The following is a 19,422-nucleotide window of genomic DNA, read 5'->3' as shown; positions in this document are numbered from 1 at the left end:
TGACAAGATTGTTTAAATAAATCAATCAATATGAAGCTAATACATTGCTTAATCATATTATTATATCCGTTTTTCATCCTTTTAGTTACAAGCCATATGAACTAAACGTTGGCACATGTCATACGAAGAATGATACTTATAGTGATGTTATGACATAATTTAACGCTGCATAGTATATTGAATATGCAACGTTAATAGCTTACATGTTTGCTGTTTAAAGTCAGTATCTAATTGTATTAACAGATTGTTGTACTAAAAGCAATATTCTGATGTTCTTCCAAGTTCCTCATATATATAGGATCTGGCACGAGTTGTCATATCATACCATATTTTATTAAACGAGTTCATGAATTTAGTTAGTAAGCGAGCCTTAGGCGAGCTTAGAAACGAATTTCCTGGAAGAGTTTAATAAAATATGGTATGATATGACAACGACTGTCAGATCGTTTTAATTACATGCTTTTAAATGAGCAAATTAAATAAGTATTTACGCACACATTATTATAAATCCCGAATGTTGTTAACATTTCGTGACGTGTTTTGACGTTTAAACGTCATTTCAGCAAAATAGCAAAATGCGATTGGTCAATGAACGAAAACTAAGCCAATGAAAACGATTAAAAAGTTTATTACAAATGTGTGAGATAAAATATATGTACATGGAAAACAGAATATGGCATGTGATAAATACATATAGCAAAACTTTACCAAAATATCCAAACGTATTAGTTCCATTGAAAAACAAACCACCTAATAGAGATTTAGCAAAAGCAGAATGGTAAGGCGGGTCCCACTTCGCTTTTTATGCCCCACTCTTTACAAAATGTTCAACCCGTTTTGCTCCCTTTTTTATTTGTAATGTTTACGTTAACAAAGACAACTTAATGCCTGCAATAAACAATGATTTTATAATAGAATACAAGCAGCAAATTAGTTAATGCTACGCAGTCCAAAACACAGAAGTTAATAGAATACAAGCAGCAATTTAGTTAATGCTACGCAGTCCAAAACAAACAAGTTTATAACTAAAGCCAATCCAAAAAAATGCCTTCATAACTGAAAAGTATTTTTTGCTCTCGCCAAACACGCTCTGAATTGTCTAGTAAATACACCGGGGCGTTTTAGAATAACTTCAGTTGTTAGTCTGTGGTAAATTGTTCCACACATTTTTAAATCCTGTTTGTCGCCAATGTTAGCGTCGTATTCTGACATTTTTGCCATCACTGATGTTAAAAACGGAAAAATATTTCCCTTGCTACTTTTGAGCCTGCTCCGTTCCTCAAACAAATACTTTAACATCCAAGATCCATGTTCTTCGTTTCGAATAGCGATTTTATCTGAAATTTAATAATAAGAAAAAGCGTATAAACTACACACTGCAATAATGTATAAGCTTGTGGAAATGATTGCAAAACCCCAAACAACAAAACTCCCAATAAAACAAAACGCCGAATATGCTTTCCCACGGGATTTGTTGGCAGATATTGTGAAACGTTTAAAATAAGCTGTGGCGGCAGCTTAAATATTATGTTTAAACATGCTTATATTATAAATAATTGCTCAGTTTGTTCAATGTTACAACATGAGATGTACATAAAAATAAAATGCCACGATGCCGTATACGTACGCGGTTGCACTGGATACATTATAAGGCAATCTCTGGGACAATCAACTGGCGCCACATCACAAGGCTTCGGAAGTGGTTTCTTTGGCACAGAAGGAGGTGGATTTTTATCAGGACCACCCTTTGCATCTGTCTTATCTCCCTTTTTCTGTTCACTGTCATCTAAATAATTGATTGTTTCATTATCTGAAATTTTGAGCGACTTATAAACAAATGTGTAATGATTAAGCAGTCATTCATGGTCTATATTGAGTTTAATGCTCGATGTTGCTATTCAAAAGAAACTAGTCTCCATGTTCTTGTTAATCACCTTCACGAGACGACTAGTCTGTTAGGTGATATTTGGATTAAATAAAGTTAAATCGTTGAATTTGCAAATAGGCAAATACGCGTGTTTTAACCAGTCAAATCGTTCGATCAAGCAGGGAAATATTGAATACAGTGAACCAGTGATTGTTGAGCTATCATGTTTAAATGGAAATTGAACAATAAAATATCCGACATTTTGCGACAATATATTAACGATGGTGGTCTGTTCCAACCGCGATTTGGCATCTACTTAAAATTATAATCGAAACCCAGAATCGCTCTAAAACCATTTGACAAACCCCAAAACTGTAGAATTTCCTCGTCTTCTGTGCCATCATCCGCATCATTTTCCTCAGGCCCAATAACAAGTTCTGACTTCAGCAAATTCAGAACGTCATCGTCATACCACGCATTTATGATCGATGGAAGTGAAGACGGGTCTTTCTATTAAAAAGTACAAGGACATATTCATGGTTAGTTTTGTAAGGCGGTGTAAGCACGCATATAGCTTATTTGCGGCGAAACTCCATTTTTGTGATGCATATAGAGAACTTGCATTGATTATTAAAGGAAAACGAAAAACCTCAGTACGCAAGGCAGAGAAGTTGTGATCTAATACTGGTGGTAAGAGATCTGCAATTGCTATATATTAACAACTTATACTCATTATTACTTTTATAACTGATAAACTCGCCTAAAGACTAACAACACAAGCATATACACAAAACTGAACTGCTCAGACGTAAGCGTTATGTGGATAAACGATACACTATCGCTACTGATCGCGTCTGTGGTTGCTTACCACATTTTATTTTAATTATTGTTTACTAAAACAGGACCAAACATGACTAAATATAAGACCCACACACGATCGAACGTAATGAAAGGTTATTTCCGATATTTTTTTTAAAAATATTGACAACGTATACGTGGCGCAATTTTGCCATTTTGCCGCATAAAACATCCCGCCCCATTGAATGCGTTACACTCCTCAGAATGTATGCCTGTACCCAGTTCAAAGAGATACTTTTAAATGCGGTTATACATGTATTTAGCTGTCAGAAATGTACACATTTTCGTGAAATGTGTATATTTATATTTAATTTAAATTTCTTGCAACTCTCAACACACTTAAAACAGAGAGTACACATAAAATAAAGCAAGATTGTGGCAGAAATTTGTGAGGATTGTAAGGAAACGCACGGAAGTGTTGCCGCCATCTGCGTTGTCATTTGTGTTTTCTTGTTTCGTTTTCGTGTATGCAGTCATCACTGGAACACCTGTGTCATATTCTTTATCTGGAAGGTTTTCGCTTGATCTGCATGCCTGTCACAACAATACAATGTTGTTCTTAGTATTCGGTAAGTTAAATAAAATGTAGATGTTTAATGACAAATCAAATTCACTTCCATAAAAAATCAATAACTCAAATAAATTTCCATAAAACATACTCATTATAACTGGATATTTTATATCATTTTATCTTTTGTGTGTGACTTAAAATTAAAACTCGGATAGGCTATTTTATATATGATAAACTGGTAGCTTTAAATTGTTAAATTTATAACCAAATTAAAAACTAACCTGTATAAAGCAAAGCTTTGGCGTTCCTTTCAGAACATCATTATCCAGACACGTGATGAGTGTACTAACGGCCACAGACTGACCGTCCGTACCTAGAAGTCTCTGTTCGAACACGTTGACCGAGCCATCACCCTCCTTAGGCAATGCCATTTCCTCGCCATGTGTACTTATCACGAACAGGAAACAGTCGCACGGTATGGAACATGCTTAGACAAAGGGGAGATTGGCAAATTGAAAAACCAACGAGTTAACATTTTAAATCTGGTCGCACATCAGTGTTGTTCTACGAAAGAAAACTGCCAAACGGTTACGACATTTAAATTCGTTTATAATGAATTTAATAACTAAAATTATCACATTTCCATTTCAATAACAAAACATTTAACGCAACTTAAATTACTAAAATTATATAAGCCCTTACATAAGGTCAAAATATAATTGAAATTAACAACATTAATTTATACAAAGTTTAGAAGGTTGACATTAATGATTTTGAACAAATATGAACCTAATAACGTTTTGGTGATACGGCTTTCCTATGCTATATATACTTCAATTTACTTCTAAAAGCATATACAATCTGTATTCAAGTATCCAACAAATGCGAACGCATAGGATTTTGTGTTAAACTTAATGATATAATGTGTAAATTATATAACAGACATCTGGGATATAAAATGCTTCAACATAAAAAGTTGCTTCACCTTTCTCAACGTCATCTTGAATCTGAGCAGCAGTCCGATTGACTCTCGATTTTATAGAGAACCCAAGTTCCCCGAACATCAAACACATTCTATTGTAGTCCTTGATTGCACCGTATCTAAGGTCATCTTTTTGAGGAAAATCTCGATTGACAATAATTAAAGCATTTTTCTTCCCCATGCTGAAAAAAGTATAGTTAGATAATTTATATTATACACATTATTTTTGAAGGAAAATGTCGGAGTGGGGAGAGGGCGCATGCACTTACCCAATCCGTTTGTCGTTCGGTTTGTGCGCATAAATTACTGTTAGTTTATGAAGCTTCTGAATTTCTTAAGCAATTGGATAGAAACTGAAATTATGTAATCATCATGGCGTGTACATGTGCAAGACCAAGACGTCTTTTCCATGTTCAATGATGCACACATTCATGAATTATGTGCCTTTGAACTAAGCCATGTTTAAATGAGTAGACTAAAATTAATACATTTTAGAAACGAACTACAGTACTTCAACATTTCTCAAGCGCTTAAACTGTAGATATAAATATGTCGTTACTCGAAAGTGCAGATGTTAAAGGCACTTTTTCTATTCCAAGTGACCCACACAATCCTGATTTATTTGTCCTTGAACTTATCTGACAAAGCGATGCGCTGGTCCATTGATAAACGTGTTATTTTTGGATTACATATTATTGATTGAATCTTATAGAATGCAAGCATCACGAAACAAGCAAACATAGTTTATAAGAACAGTTTATATTTCATATATCAACACGATATACATGTGTAGCGCGAGCCGGCCGACTTCCTGAGGCCGCCACCGAGCGCTTTGTGCGCGACCTCAAACACTCGATGTGTCTTCCGAAGTCCTCGGACGGCTAACTATTTCGTTGAATACAATAAACAGTGTAATTAACAATTTTTCTTAGGCTACCTGCTTTCTGATTATGAACTCAAAATAATCGAGTCGCTTCAGATATATAAAATGCGACCAAAGAGGGGACCGATGACTTCAACGAACCCTGTGCTTCCGTGAATCTACTGGCTTCGGCTTCCGTGAATATACTGGCTTCGGCTTCCGTGAAGCTACTGGCTTCAGCTTCCGTAAAGCTACTGACTTCCAACGTTCTGAAGTCCACTCTACAAGAAACAGGAACTATGCAGCCCGGACAGCACCGTTAAATATTAACGTAAATACCCAACTGCTCCAGAATACTGTTCATGCGAGTACTGTACCTTTCTCTTACGATGCGATCCCGTTAGCATCCACAAGAGAACTCACTGTGTCCATGAAGCTACTGGCTACCGCCTCCTTGAAGCTTCTGGCTTCCGCGAAGCCACTGGCTCTTTGTCAACCCAAGGCCTTAGGGGAAGCTTCCGTCACTGCCTTGTACGACGTCCGTAGACTCCAACCATCTAACCATACAAGAGGAAATCAGAAGCCCAGGCAGCACCTTTCGAAGTCAACGTAAACACCCAAATGCTTCAGAACACTGTTCTTTTAGAGTTACGTCCCTTTTCTTCAGATGTTGATCCGCTCGCATACACAGGAGAACTCCCTAACTTGCCGATCTGCGCGTCTTTATATACTGGTGAAAAGAGCGCCACCTAGCCAACGGAAAGGAACGATACTGAAACTACCGACGTTTCCGAATTCCCTCCGCAATCTACGGAGATTACCGATCAGCATTTAAGCCGAATATATACGCAGGATTATACTAGAAACATTCCTTAAATAATAAATACTCTTTAAATGCTTAATACATTATTTTTAGCCATACAATTAACTTACTTTATGAAGAACAAGCTACAATTTCATATTGTTTATCTGGCAAATTTAAAACCAAGGGAGGTAATTATACTGTAGCAGTAAAGAAACGCAAAGCATCTATTTCGACCACGAATCCTTTCGTCACACATGTAATGGCTTTAAAAAAATATTTTTAATGTATAAACATGTGATTAAAATCTTTAAAATAACTTGGAAACAAGTCGTGGTATGCATTGTGACAGAAATGTGAAGAAAGCCTCTGGTTCAAACTATGCCTCTGTTCTGTGAGTAGTTTATGAGCGAGTAATTCATACGTAGATACTTTGTTATTGTAAACTAACGGCTGCATAAACTACATAGTAATGCCACATAGATAATACCAGCATTTAAATGAACATGCTGACCTAAAAGTTTAGAACACAACTGCAGTTTATTTAATAGTTAAAAGTTAAAAGGAATCATGTACAGTGTATTTATTTATATGAGTAAAGTAAAGCGTTACAATAATCGGGCCTACGCTTATTGGGTTATTTAATATATAGTGAGAAGAGATGGAAAAAAAGGTTCATAGCACATCAATCGGTGAAGACACTAGAAAGTAGCTGAACATGGCAACGGTAAAAACTTCCGTAACTTCAAGGAAATAAGTTATATATAATTTTATATGATTGTTACAAATGTTTGAAGGCACATATTATCATGTGTTAAATTGTTTTCATACGTCTTTAAGACAAAATAGAAGAAGCTGCACTGTGTTATGTATAAACATTTGTTAAAACAAATAAGAAAAAACTATTAAGCACGTACAATTGTTTAGGTTCATATGGTTTATATATATATATATATATATATATATATATATATATATATATATATATATATATATATATATATATATATATATATATACACTAGTTAAACTTAACACAAACATTCTTACAATAATAATAAAATGATTAATTCAAATGCCGTTACCTACTTTGAAATGTTGTCGAGACTATTTCAACTCTCACTTATTATCCTGACATCTTAACCTAAAATAAACTTTAACGTTTGCTTGTCCCATTTAACTGTTGCAATATGATACTTCAGATTATGTCCTCTTTTTAAAGGTAGTTTTCCAATATAACGTAACTTCTGTTTCACAATTATCGAATAGGTTTTACATATTGATTCAAAACAATTTTCGATCCTCGTAACTTGTAAACTTAAACAAACAATGATATGCATTTCTGCTTCTTTTCGAAATAAAAATGAAATATTTAAGATTATTTAGTTTACACGCTGGTTTAAACGACATGACATATTATTAGAACACATGCGCTCGGTTGCGGGCTGCGGGCGGCGGGCGGCGGGCGGGCATCATGCAGGAAAGTACTGTCTGCTTAATATTCCAAAAAGTTATAAGTTTTCATCATGAATCTTGGTGAAAATTTAGGTGATCATAATAAATTTGCCAAGATAGGTTACCATTCAAATTGCATTAAGCATTCCATAAATATGGCTCTTGGATTGTAAAAAATATGGAAAAATAAACATTGTACACTGTCTATTTTAAAATGTTTAACTCTTATCATCCCCACACATGTTAAAATGTTTATGGAGATACTATCTTTACCAAGTTTAACAGCCAGCCTAATCGCATTATGTGCCTCTGAATTATGGCCCTTGAATTATGGTTTTATTTGCCAAAATAATATCACCTGCTCCCTAATTAAGCGCTATCGTATAATAACGTGTTGACATGATTTTTTTAAATGAAACTATATATAGTAAGCTCGAATAGAGACCGCACTCCGGACTAAAATTTGAAGCTCGTCAGGCCAAGGCAAGGTAACTGTTACTACAAATCTGCATCCACTCACTAACTCGAGTTTGAATAAAGGTATTGCACTGAAACTTTGTGAACATGTTTATTACATGTTAACCTAAGGCTTATGTAAGGGCCAGTAGGATAATGGTTAATGCCACTATTGTTTAATATAGAAAAACAGTTTTTGCTTAATTGCTTTAGCTTGGATGAAAGAAATATGCCTAAATCGTGAATGTGGGCAGCGTACATGCGTGCCGTTTTAATATTTATGTTTCTGTTATTATTTGCTGTGTCATAATTTCTACAATAAATAAACACACCATTCAAATATCAATGTATGCATATCTTTAAAATGGCGTGTTTTGTTACTAATTGGAACTCTTGTTAAAATTTGACGTTCATTTTTTGATACACGTTGTAAACTCTCCTTTAAAAATGGAGAATGGGTATATTAACTGCGATACATTGATATCAAATATTGGAAAATCAAACAATGGCTAGAGAAGGGGAACAGATACTGTTCAGTCAGATGTGTCGACTAGGTTTATTGGGTTTTGTAAATAGCAATGCAATTTAAACTGGTACAAAACGTGCACACTTCCTTAAACACGGTCATAATTACTACTATTCTTGTTAAGGAAGTTTAAATCTACCATTGAATACTAGGAATAAACCACATTTAGATAACATATAAATCAGTTGCTAATACTTATCCTGTTTCTGGTGCAAACAATGACCTAGTAAAGCAGTGACCGTTTAAATTAGTTGATATATTGAAAGGGACAGTTTAATGTGGAACCATTTTACGTGATACAATCAATAGTTATTTGGTCGTCAGGAATGTAAAAATTTGTAGAAGGCCCGAACAGAATAATTATTTTGATATGTAAATTAGGCATATGATTTCAATAAACGCCATAATTTAAAATGAAGCAAGTTATATCGAATAAAGCTCGCCCTATTTTCGTTGCCTCACCGGATAAACTTTCTCCATTTCGGCACCAACCATGTATTCTCTATATGTCAATATAATGTTGTTGCCATATTAAGTGTAGATATGTATTTACATTAAATATATTCTTTCCCTAAAAAGGTTCAATCGGCGCAATAGGGACGAGTGAGGTATATCAACTACATCTATGAATCTTTGTGTAGGTGCAAAGCGGATACTTTAATGAGCGTAAAAATATAAAATTATATCGCGAAGAGTAGGTTGGGAGGATTGGAAGGCTGGAATATATATTGGAATCTTGTTATCATGAATGTCTTTCGGACTATCCCGAAACGTGTTCGGAATATTACCTCAGCATGCATTAAACGTTTTCGAACTAACTTTGTACATTTGTTCTCGATCCCTGTTCGGACTTTTACTTGCGCATGCATTTAAGAATATTGAAATAACCTGGCACATACACACCACAGTGAGACGTTGTGATCGCGCACAAGAAATAAATCCTCGATACGTTCAAGGTCAAGTTAAAGTTAGGGGTCATAATGTGTCAAAAATATGGTTTATCAATGTGTGCACTCTTTAACTTTGCAAAAATATGTCGTGGGGGTTGGGGTATGCAGTGATGAAAACAAAGTCTTGAAGTTCGAGTTTTATTGATGACGCCCGAAAGATCACCGGAAAGTATACATAAAGAAAAATTGCAAACATTTTAATATGAGAAAGGTTCAACACAGATTTAATTCAAACAACAAGCATATGCACGTTTGCTAAAAGTCACTTAAGACTTACATATGACGACTTTGCAAAAGTTTAGACAATTTCTATCTATAGCCACAATGTATATGTACTGATGTGTTTATTATGGTTCTACATGTGTACTTCTATTTATACATCGTTTGTCTTACCTAACGTAAGCTATATACACATAGAAAGTTGAGGCTGTATAAACAAACTTGAGCCAATATTGTTTTCTTGTTCAACAGACATATCAACGAATATGTCAGTGTTCATATTGTTATACCAATATATTATTCATGAATATTGTCACTGTCTTAATGATCTGTTAACGCTACTTCAAACTTGTATCCGTAAATCACAAAAATCATATACATAAACTGTTACAAAAAAGAAATGCGATGCAAAATATTGTTTACAGACACCATATGTGCTTTTCTTTACGAGGGGGGGGGGGGGGATGCATGGCAGACTATTTAACCATAATGGTTACCAACTTGTTATGTTATCGTTTAATTGGAAATCCGTGGATACAGTCAATATAATTTCAGTTTTGTATAATATTGTAATCCACAATTTTCGGGCTGTGTTTTAAGAGCTTAATGTTATAAGCGTTACGTTGTTGTGATAAATGATGGTTATATCTTTTAACAAATTTATTCTTATATTGCCAATCAACTACCAGAGTAAAAAACATAAATACATTTCACAAAAGTACAGTTTAAAGAAGACAGACAAATATTTTACATTTAAAATGCGTCGGATACCTACTCTTATTCTATGCAAAGTGTTTGTTTGTCTCTAAGTTTAACTTAACTTCAAGTACCACCTTAACCGATATCTTAAAAATTACATAAATAATTAATACTCATATTGATAATTATTACAATACTATATCGGATTCAATTTCGATGGACAATAATTAATATTTTAGAAGATGAATATTTAATTTTTCGAACATTTCTGTTTTTATATCACAATCTGTATGCATTTATGACACCGTTCAAATAACATTAAGTGTAGTAACGGTCCGTATCATTAAGTGTATCATTTTCTTTTCGATTTTAGAAATGACTTCCAGGTTTCGAACTGCTTTGTCGGTGCGTGTGTATTTTTTTAGAAAAACTTCACTGGTCAGCCTGTGGTATATAGTTCCACACATTTTTATTTCTTGACTTTTGTAAGACGATGTGTGATCGGCCATCGCACGCAGGACTGTGGTCAGATACGGCAAGATACGACCATCATTCGTCAACATGTTCCGCAGTTTGTAGTAGAGCATCAACGATCCCGTGTCAGCCATTCGCAAAGCATATTTATCTGAAGATCCAACAATATTAACAGACATTGCTGGTTCAATAGATCAATGTTTATTAGCAATATTTCAGACGTAGGCATACGTTTAATGTTCCAGTCCAATAAATACATTTTAATGGTTGGTGTTTTGTTTTCTATGCAACCGTTTTATTACATTTACGTTATTCAAGAAAACGTAAATAGAACTCTAACATAAGCGGTTGAACGGGGTACATAACAAGGAAGTTGGTGGGGCAATCGACGTGGGCCACCAGAGTAGCGTCTTTGGGCATAGTCTTCGAATCAGCAGTACCCCGAGCATCGGGCGTGACTTCGCCATCCTCGTTATCAGAATCGGGCAGATCAAATGGGCTTTCTCGAACTGGAAAGTTGAATTTGATGATTACTCACAAACGAAATCACACTGTAAAATTTACTTCAATCTCATTTATTTGTAAGCATAGCTGCGCAACGGTAACTAGGAGTATGTTTAGTTTTTGTCAGTTGTTGTGTCATTGAAATAAGTGGATACAAACATGTGTTCAAATATGACTTTTCAAGAACAACTAAAAGAGAAAATCAACAAACCAGTTATCTCCTTTTGTTGTTTTGTATCGCTTGCAAATAATTTTTTTGTTTTGTTTCATTCGTTTCATCAGTACTATGACCTACATAACCGACTCCTAGTCATTCACAATATTCATAGGAAAGTAAGTGGCTAAATCCTAACAAGTGTTTTTGCGGTATAACATATCATATATGTTTCTGAAATGATAAATTACACGATAACATACATGTATTTCCCTTTGTTTTGTTTTGGTCAGCAAGTCTTGAATCTATTCAAAACTAAATTTTTGTTACAGTTAAGTAAATGTATACCAGACATGTTATTGCCACACAATAAGCTCTTTGCTTAGACATAAATAACTGAAATGCTATATTAGCTTGCTCGTTATATATAAAAAAGTTCATCAAACATAATTTAATCTGGTTAATGAAATATTACAATCTTATACTAACCACACAAGTTTCCGAATGCTAATGTTTCTTCTTCTCCAGCATTAACCGTTTGGTGTACATTTTTTCCTTCGGTCTCTGCGTTGGAAACCTCGGCTTGAAAAACGTCATCATACCATTTACCCTGCAGTGCAAAAAATTGCATAAAACCTGTGTCAAACCCAGCGACTTAAAACTTTTCCCTTAAATTGCCGCTACATGTAAGGAGTAAGAACGATTTTTAAGCATAATAGTGTTCACTCTTCTTCGATGAAGTGATGGTATATTGTTATACCTGTTTGGCGGTTAGTTACCATACATTGCATATGTACACACGTTTTGACACATGTCTTACAAGCTTTAAACGATGCGATTTTGTATCTTATTGAAAGGAATTTACTCCCTTAATATATTTATTTCATTTTGTCTTAGGTTTCAGCATGCACTGATTGAACCCATAAGCTTTTTCAAAATATGTCTTAGATTCAAAAGCTATACATGGTTTTATATTAAAACAAGCAAACATACAGCCATGGCAAATGAAGGTGTTACAAATAACGGTTCCTTTATTGATAATCGCAATGGGCACACTGATATAGCGTGTGTATGGTTTTACGTCGGGAATATGGCAGTTAAACACGCACATATGTATTAATTACAAAGCGTTTAACATGTACCGTATGTATTTAAGGCATTAATGGTGCAGTAGTAACGGGGCTTGGTTTCACTCTTTAAGGTCCCTGATTTGTAATCAGGGGAAAGGACAACTTTTCTACGCATTTGTTTTCTTGGTATCATAATTATTTCAATTGTCTAAAAAAATTCGTTGTTAAATACATGGATTTACATTTTTTATTTAATTACAAAAATCTGCAAATAAGTTATATATTAAAAACAATAAGCTTCCTTGTTTTGATTGTTATAGTGAAGAATTCCGCCGTCTGTTTTGTCCTTCTGCTCCTGAACAAATACACTTGTGCCCTCGTCAATTGCAATTGTTGGCTTGCCCTCTATTGAACGACAAGCCTGTAGAAAAATCAAATGTCATTTACGCTATTCATTTATCGCAAAACATTAACATCCTGATACATAGTTAATCGTTAATGTTAGTGTATTATATACTGCAATATGACATTTTATTCTGGAATTGTTTATACTATTCTGTGGATTATTTAAGTGCATGCATTTAAGCAATTATATGTAAATATTCATAATGACTTGTTTTGTCCGTATGCTGGATCACTTGTCAAAAAAAGAGAAGTAATACGGTGTTTTCGAAACCGTTAATCTGAACAGTATACATCACCTTTTCTGAAATCAACTAACCTGAATAAAACATATTTTTGGAATATCCTTCAGTGCGTTGTTGTCTATTTCCTTTAGAAGATTATTCACAGAGAGCGCCTGCCCGTCAATATCCAGTACCATTTGATCAAATACCTCCGCCCGTAGGCCTGTTTCGCTCCCGGGTGTGTTGCTGTCCTTGGGTAGGTGACTCTCCTCACCGTGTGTGCTCAGTACGAGAACGAAACACTCGCTTGGTATACTGCACGCTGAATTGAAATAAAACATGCATATTTTGAATTATTTTAATACTGTTTTATATTAATTTAGTTAATATTAGTATTAATTTATGGTAAACTTGTTGATCATTGTATCATTATGAATGGCTCACTTACAATTATATGTTTATAGCATATAAACCTACGGTTCAGGGAAGGAATGAATTAAGTATTTAGAAAGAAAATAAAGCGTTATTTCTTATATATCCTTCTGTTCTTAAAAACACTACATACTAAATTAATTGAATTAATGCACCGCGAAACTTTCTACTATCTAGTAGTACCATCTTTAATTGCAGTCTGAATTTCCTTTGATGTCTGATTGAAGCGATAAATAACGATAAATCCAAGTTCGGCGAACATCAAACACATTTTCTGGAAGTCTTTGGTCGCACCGCATCTTTTATCTTCTGTTTCTTGTACATGAAATTTTTGTAAACGATAATCAGAGCTACTTTTGTCATTGTGTAAACCTGCACGGCACGCCCTAAAACCGACAACATATAAAAGAAACAAGTAAATATACGCAAAGTATTATTTATTTCGTTTGATTATTTAAATTCGTACCATATTATATGATTTATTCATTTCCATCTTATGCAAACACGCACCAAAACACAACAAACAATACTCCACGTGGATGATGGGCTTTTGAACGCAACTTCGATGTTATGCTTCTTTGCAATTTCTGATCGCGCAAAGCTTGCTGCCCAATTTCTTACACAAGGGCAAATATAAAGAAAACATGTGAACTCACAATTTTCCACAAATCATAATGAATTTGCTCCGAACATTTGTTAAAGTATGTTAAAAGCCGAGATCGAAACTTGTTCCGATCCGTTTCAAAGCTGTGCTGCTAAGGGTTTGACAATTTTCCTCATAAGACTATAAAGAATTGTTGTGAACAATATTACTGCCTTCCTAAAACTTCCTATAACATTTGTTGCAACGATACATCGACCGAGTTTGAGCGAGGAACCGGTTCCGGTTTAATGAACATGATCAGGTAATAAGGCAGTTTGCTATTGAACCCTGTACATTTACCACTTTAGATTGTCTAAGCTTTACGAAACTTGCCCAGAACCTTTTTTTCAAATGATAACTATTTATGGCTAGCTCAGAATTTCGTAGATTTTCGTATATTGCTACATGTATAGGACACTTAGCTCAGACTAGTTTTTATCTTCTTGTTCATTTATAATTTGCCGAGTTCAAAAATGTAGGGCCACCAAGCTAGAATAATTTTCCATTAATTGCTATAGTGAAACCTTAAACAAGGCACCCTACTTATTTGGATCTCAGATAAGAGCACGATTATTATATACACACTGTTTTCTTTTTAGTTTGTAAAAACATAAAGACAATAGCCTAATTATATAAGTTCATCAAATGATGTGAGGTATTTATCAAAACAAATAATACATGCATTCTTCCTACATTCACAAAAATATATTTACATTCATGTGTTATAAAATTAAGCCGGAAAATGGAATGCAATTAGTATTACAAAGATAGTAATGCAGAAAGAAAATGTAATATTGACAAAACAAAAACCGTTAAGTACCTCGTTAACGAATAAAAATCACGCTTAACAGTTGTTTAAAGTATGTAAACATTCAAAAATGTATTCTCTTGAAAATATAACCACGATGAATAGTTTTAAAATGACGATGTTTTCTCTTTTACCGCCAGTTGTAGCCTGATATAACTGGTATACTAGCAAACAATATTAATCCATTTAAGTTTTTATTAACCCAAGATGTATATTTCGGAAAATGTATGTTCCATTTAGTTGAAAACGAGGACATACGTTTATACTTATCCTTAGTGAAGTCCGCACAGGCTAATTAAGGACGACACTTTCCGCATAAACTGGATTTTTGCTAAGAATAGACTTTCTTAAAACGAACAACATCATACAAGTGGAATGTTCATAAACTTACAAAATGAGTTAAAATGCTACTAGCCTGCTGAGTAGGCGAACTAGTCTTTTTCTTGCATCTTATTTATTTATTATTCAAAAAATCCTTATAAGTGGCTGTATAGGCTCAAAGTGATAATAGGGCTTTTTACAAGTTATCATATTTTGTAAACTTATAAAAAGGCTAAATAGGCTGCTGCATAGGCTTTATGTTGTATGTTGTATTACTTTATGAAATCTATTTTATATACTTTCTGAATAAGCTAAATAGGCTTTTTTCACGCACGTCTTTATTGCTCATTTAATCTGCTACAATGAATCATAACTTCGTAAGACGTGTATGATAAACATAACAAATACTTCACCATAATGGTAACGCCATGGGATTTTTTCTATTCACCAAACCTCAAATACATGCACTGATATCGTATTTCCACTTCACTGAGCGTTGTTAATGTCATTTATTATATGTCTTATCTATTAACTGATTTAAACAGTGAACATAAGATATATTGATATTGTTTCAAATATCAATTAATGGATGTGTATATAAAATATTTTGATAAATACACCTAGAACCTTCTACACTGTACAGCGTAAAAAGAATGACCGTGCTGCAGAAAACGAAATCGAACATACAGCAACCACTGTTAAATTAGCAAACTTGTTAAAGTTTAAAATATATATCCACTAGTAAAACTGAATAGAAAAATGCTTTTAACAGAAAAACGTTTATACAATTGATTAACCTTATTTGCAAATGTGTCCTGCCTATTTGCGTACTTACTTGTTTTTTTATCTGTGCAACTTCATCTGCAATAAACCGGATATTGATCTGTATGTAGGTCACTTAAGTATTTGCTTCTCCCAGGACAGTTTAGCATGACACTTCAGGTTTTAAGAGGTAGTTTCCCAATATTGTATTACTACTAGCATACACTTGTTTAATAGGTTTTACATATTGATTCAAAATAATTTTCGACATTCGTAACTTATATACGTATACACAAATTAAATACGTTTCGGCTCCTTTGTGACATTTAAACAAAGAAATGCTTTGTTTGTTAGATCTTTAAAAGCCCGTTAAAAAGGGGCGTATTATGGGAACACCTTCGGCGGGCGGCAAACGATGGGCGGCGTCCCGGAGAGTTATGTCCGCTACAAAGTGCATACAATTTCAATCAAATCAACATGAAACTTAATTAAATTGTCCACTCTGTATTTTAACTCAATGTCAATTTTGTTACCGCCAGGGTAATGTCACTATAACTAAAAATAGAAAACGTGTTTATACCCAATAACCTTATATTGGGTGGAGGTTTTGCATTCAACTTGTTATACCCCCACACACGAAATTTAGGGGGGGGGGGTATATAGGAGTGAACTTGTTTGTCTGTCTGTCGGTCTGTCGGGTCGTATTAAGTGTCCGCTCTCTAATTCAAGTTGTTTTCATCCGATCTTCACCAAACTTGCTCAGATGTTGTATCAAGATGATGTCTATGTCAAGTTCGAATTTGGGTCATGCCGGGCAAACAACTTGGTCACAGGGTCACTTAGTGCGTTTTAAACATTGAGCATGGTGTCCACTCTCTAATTCAAGTAGTTTTCATCCGAGGTTCACCAAACGTGGTGGTCAGAAGTTGTATCTAGATGATGTCTAGGCCAAGTTCGAACATGGGTCATGGCAGGTCAAAAACCAGGTCACGGGGTCACTTAGTGCGTTTTAAACATTGATAATGTTGTCCGCTCTCTAATTCAAGTAGTTTTCATCCGAGGTTCACCAAACTTGGTCAGAAGTTGTATCTAGATGATGTCTAGGCCATGTTCGAACATGGGTCATGGCAGGTCAAAAACCATGTTACGGGGTCACTTAGTGCGTTTTAAACATTGATAATGTTGTCCGCTCTCTAATTCAAGTAGTTTTCATCCGATATTCACCAAACTTGGTCAGAAGTTGTATCTTGATGATGTCTTGGTCAAGTTTGAATATGGGCCATGCCGAGTTAAAAACTAGGTCACGGGGTCACTTAGTGCATTTTAAACATTCAGCACGTTGTCCGCTCTCTAATTCAAGTAGTTTTTATCCAATATTTTCCCCTTACTTGGTCAGAAGTTTTATCTAGATGATCTCTACGCCAAGTTTAAACATGGACCATGCCAGGCCAAAAACTAGGTCACGAGGTCACTTAGTGTTTTTTTTTTAACATTCAGCATGGTGTCCGCTCTCTAATTCATAGTGAAGTTTATAAATAGCAAGACAACATTTACTTGTGTAAAACGTTCTCACTACCTTTAACACGGTAAAGTTTAAATTATTCTCATTAAGGAAGTTAATACCAAAATAGCATACTAAGATACCACCTTAATGAAAAAGAACTATGCATTTACATCAATATAGTCGCCAAACTCAGTCCACAGTTATTTACAATAACGATATTCTATCCTTGTAAGCAAAGGTTCAATATGCGCGATATAGACCCAATATGGAATACAAATGCAGATATTTGTCAATTCAGGTAGTTATATAAGCGTAAAATACATATTTTATAGCGCTAAGTATGGTGGGCCTTAACGTTTTAAATGATTGAAACGTGTTTATAATCGCATTGTTCGTCCGTCTGATCAATATTTAAGATTCTATTCTAGTATTCTATTAAAGTCTACTTTCGAAAATATTATCAAAGTTAATTGTATTAAATTGAAAATAATATGTTATATTCGTGCATTTAAATTACTATATATATTTCCCCTGAAAGTCCGATAATATATATAAAAAATAAATAAATTAGGCCTGTACTGGAGTAACTTCAGACCATAAAGTATTCGCAATATATAATATAATAATTGATATATAGAGAATAACAGGGTACTGTCCCATCGTTTTGTATTATATCTGGCGAGGATTAGAATAATATAAGCCTCGCCGAGCCGTTATTTTATTCGTGCCGTGCCAGATATATTACAAAACGATGGGACAGTAACCTGTCTTTCTGTTTATCATACCATATTTTCCTAAAAACCTGCAAAACAATCCATTTTTATATTTAAATTGTACGGATCCCCGCTTATTTTGCTGATCCGGCTTTTACACTTTGAAATACATGCAGCAACGGCGTTCGAAAAGACGACACGAATTATCGCTTATTTTAAACATCGCATAGATAAAAAAGTTGTTTGCACTGCCAATGGGAAGAGTACTACCGCTTTCATTATAAACGTCTTGAATTGGAGATCAGGAATGTACTGCAGCGACAAATTTAATCGAATAACACACTTCACTGAATAGTTTGGAGACGCCATTTTGGAGATGTGTAATTTTAAATTGACATTTTGATGATGGTGTCAATATTGACATAAGCGTGTTAAATCGTTTGTTTAAAAAGTTAAGGATTAGCATACAATTATCATTTGTCTTGACTTTCTGTGCAACACTTGCAAGTGCAATGACTATATCGATATTTAAGATTTATCGTCCCATCGTTGACGTAATTTAACTTCTGTAGTGCGGGCTGTGGTGATTTTTAAAAAATAAACGTTTTTGGGATTTATGACTTTAAACTAGAATAAAATATGTACGTTCTTGATATCAAATTGTTAGTTTTGTTGAACCTGATTCATTTTGACAGAAATTGTTGACCTTATTGCGAATCCCACGTAACTCCAATCATTGACTGATATAAGAACTTCCTTTTGACCATGATATAAAAAATATATCAGGTAACGTTATATCAGGCAGATTTCAATGCGGTTGTATGATAAATTGTTATATTCTAATACCTTTTGAAAATATGGATTTTAATCTGAATTTTGAAGTGTGTAATCCAAAGTGAAAACACACGAGGGTTGAATGAAAACACAGTTTATAAAAGCATAACTACTATTATAAGTGGAAATTCAATGAAACCGTCAACAAGAAAACGTCGAAAGCGCCTGGTAATATTCCATAAGCATAGAACTTAATATTGCTTAGAAAAATGATGTCAACTGTTTTTATTGCTAGATGATATTATTCCATTTACCATTTAAATTTGTTTGAATGAAAACTAAAATGCTACTTAATACCATGAACAAATATGCACCGCGCAAGACGTGGTATCTCACAAACACCATCGCAATAAAGATACCAACAGCTGTGATTATCGACATACACATTAT

The 19,422-nt window shown here is 34.3% G+C and overlaps 2 protein-coding genes across 7 annotated transcripts; both read right to left on the bottom strand.

The window, feature by feature from the left end:
• Positions 1–612: 612 nt before the first annotated feature.
• On the bottom strand, positions 613–7,107 carry LOC127876162 (uncharacterized). Of its 6 annotated transcripts, XM_052421156.1 has the most exons (8): positions 6,972–7,088; positions 5,243–5,829; positions 4,222–4,400; positions 3,518–3,723; positions 3,137–3,259; positions 2,233–2,377; positions 1,628–1,810; positions 613–1,337 (listed from the first exon to the last, which is right to left on the bottom strand). In XM_052421156.1, exons 3-8 carry the CDS (start codon positions 4,397–4,399, stop codon positions 1,051–1,053), a joined length of 1,122 nt encoding a protein of 373 aa, XP_052277116.1. In that variant the 5' UTR covers position 4,400; positions 5,243–5,829; positions 6,972–7,088; the 3' UTR covers positions 613–1,050. The 6 variants fall into 6 exon arrangements, with proteins under 6 accessions (XP_052277116.1, XP_052277114.1, XP_052277117.1 ...); XM_052421154.1 differs by lacking the exon at positions 5,243–5,829 and having other exon boundaries at positions 6,972–7,107; XM_052421157.1 differs by lacking the exon at positions 5,243–5,829 and having other exon boundaries at positions 6,968–7,085.
• Positions 7,108–9,940: 2,833 nt separating this feature from the next.
• Positions 9,941–19,317, bottom strand: LOC127876165 (uncharacterized). The gene is made up of 4 exons (XM_052421167.1): positions 13,631–19,317; positions 13,111–13,337; positions 11,809–11,929; positions 9,941–11,170 (listed from the first exon to the last, which is right to left on the bottom strand). The coding sequence occupies exons 1-4, from the start codon at positions 13,716–13,718 to the stop codon at positions 10,971–10,973; spliced, it is 636 nt and encodes a 211-aa protein (XP_052277127.1). The 5' UTR covers positions 13,719–19,317; the 3' UTR covers positions 9,941–10,970.
• Between the last annotated feature and the right edge of the window lie 105 nt (positions 19,318–19,422).

This window comes from Dreissena polymorpha, chromosome 4 (assembly GCF_020536995.1).
Source record: "Dreissena polymorpha isolate Duluth1 chromosome 4, UMN_Dpol_1.0, whole genome shotgun sequence".
In the NCBI taxonomy this organism is placed as follows: Eukaryota; Metazoa; Mollusca; class Bivalvia; order Myida; family Dreissenidae; genus Dreissena; species Dreissena polymorpha.
The sequence above is the reverse complement of the archived record's forward strand: the minus strand, read 5'-3'. Positions and strand labels throughout refer to the sequence as shown.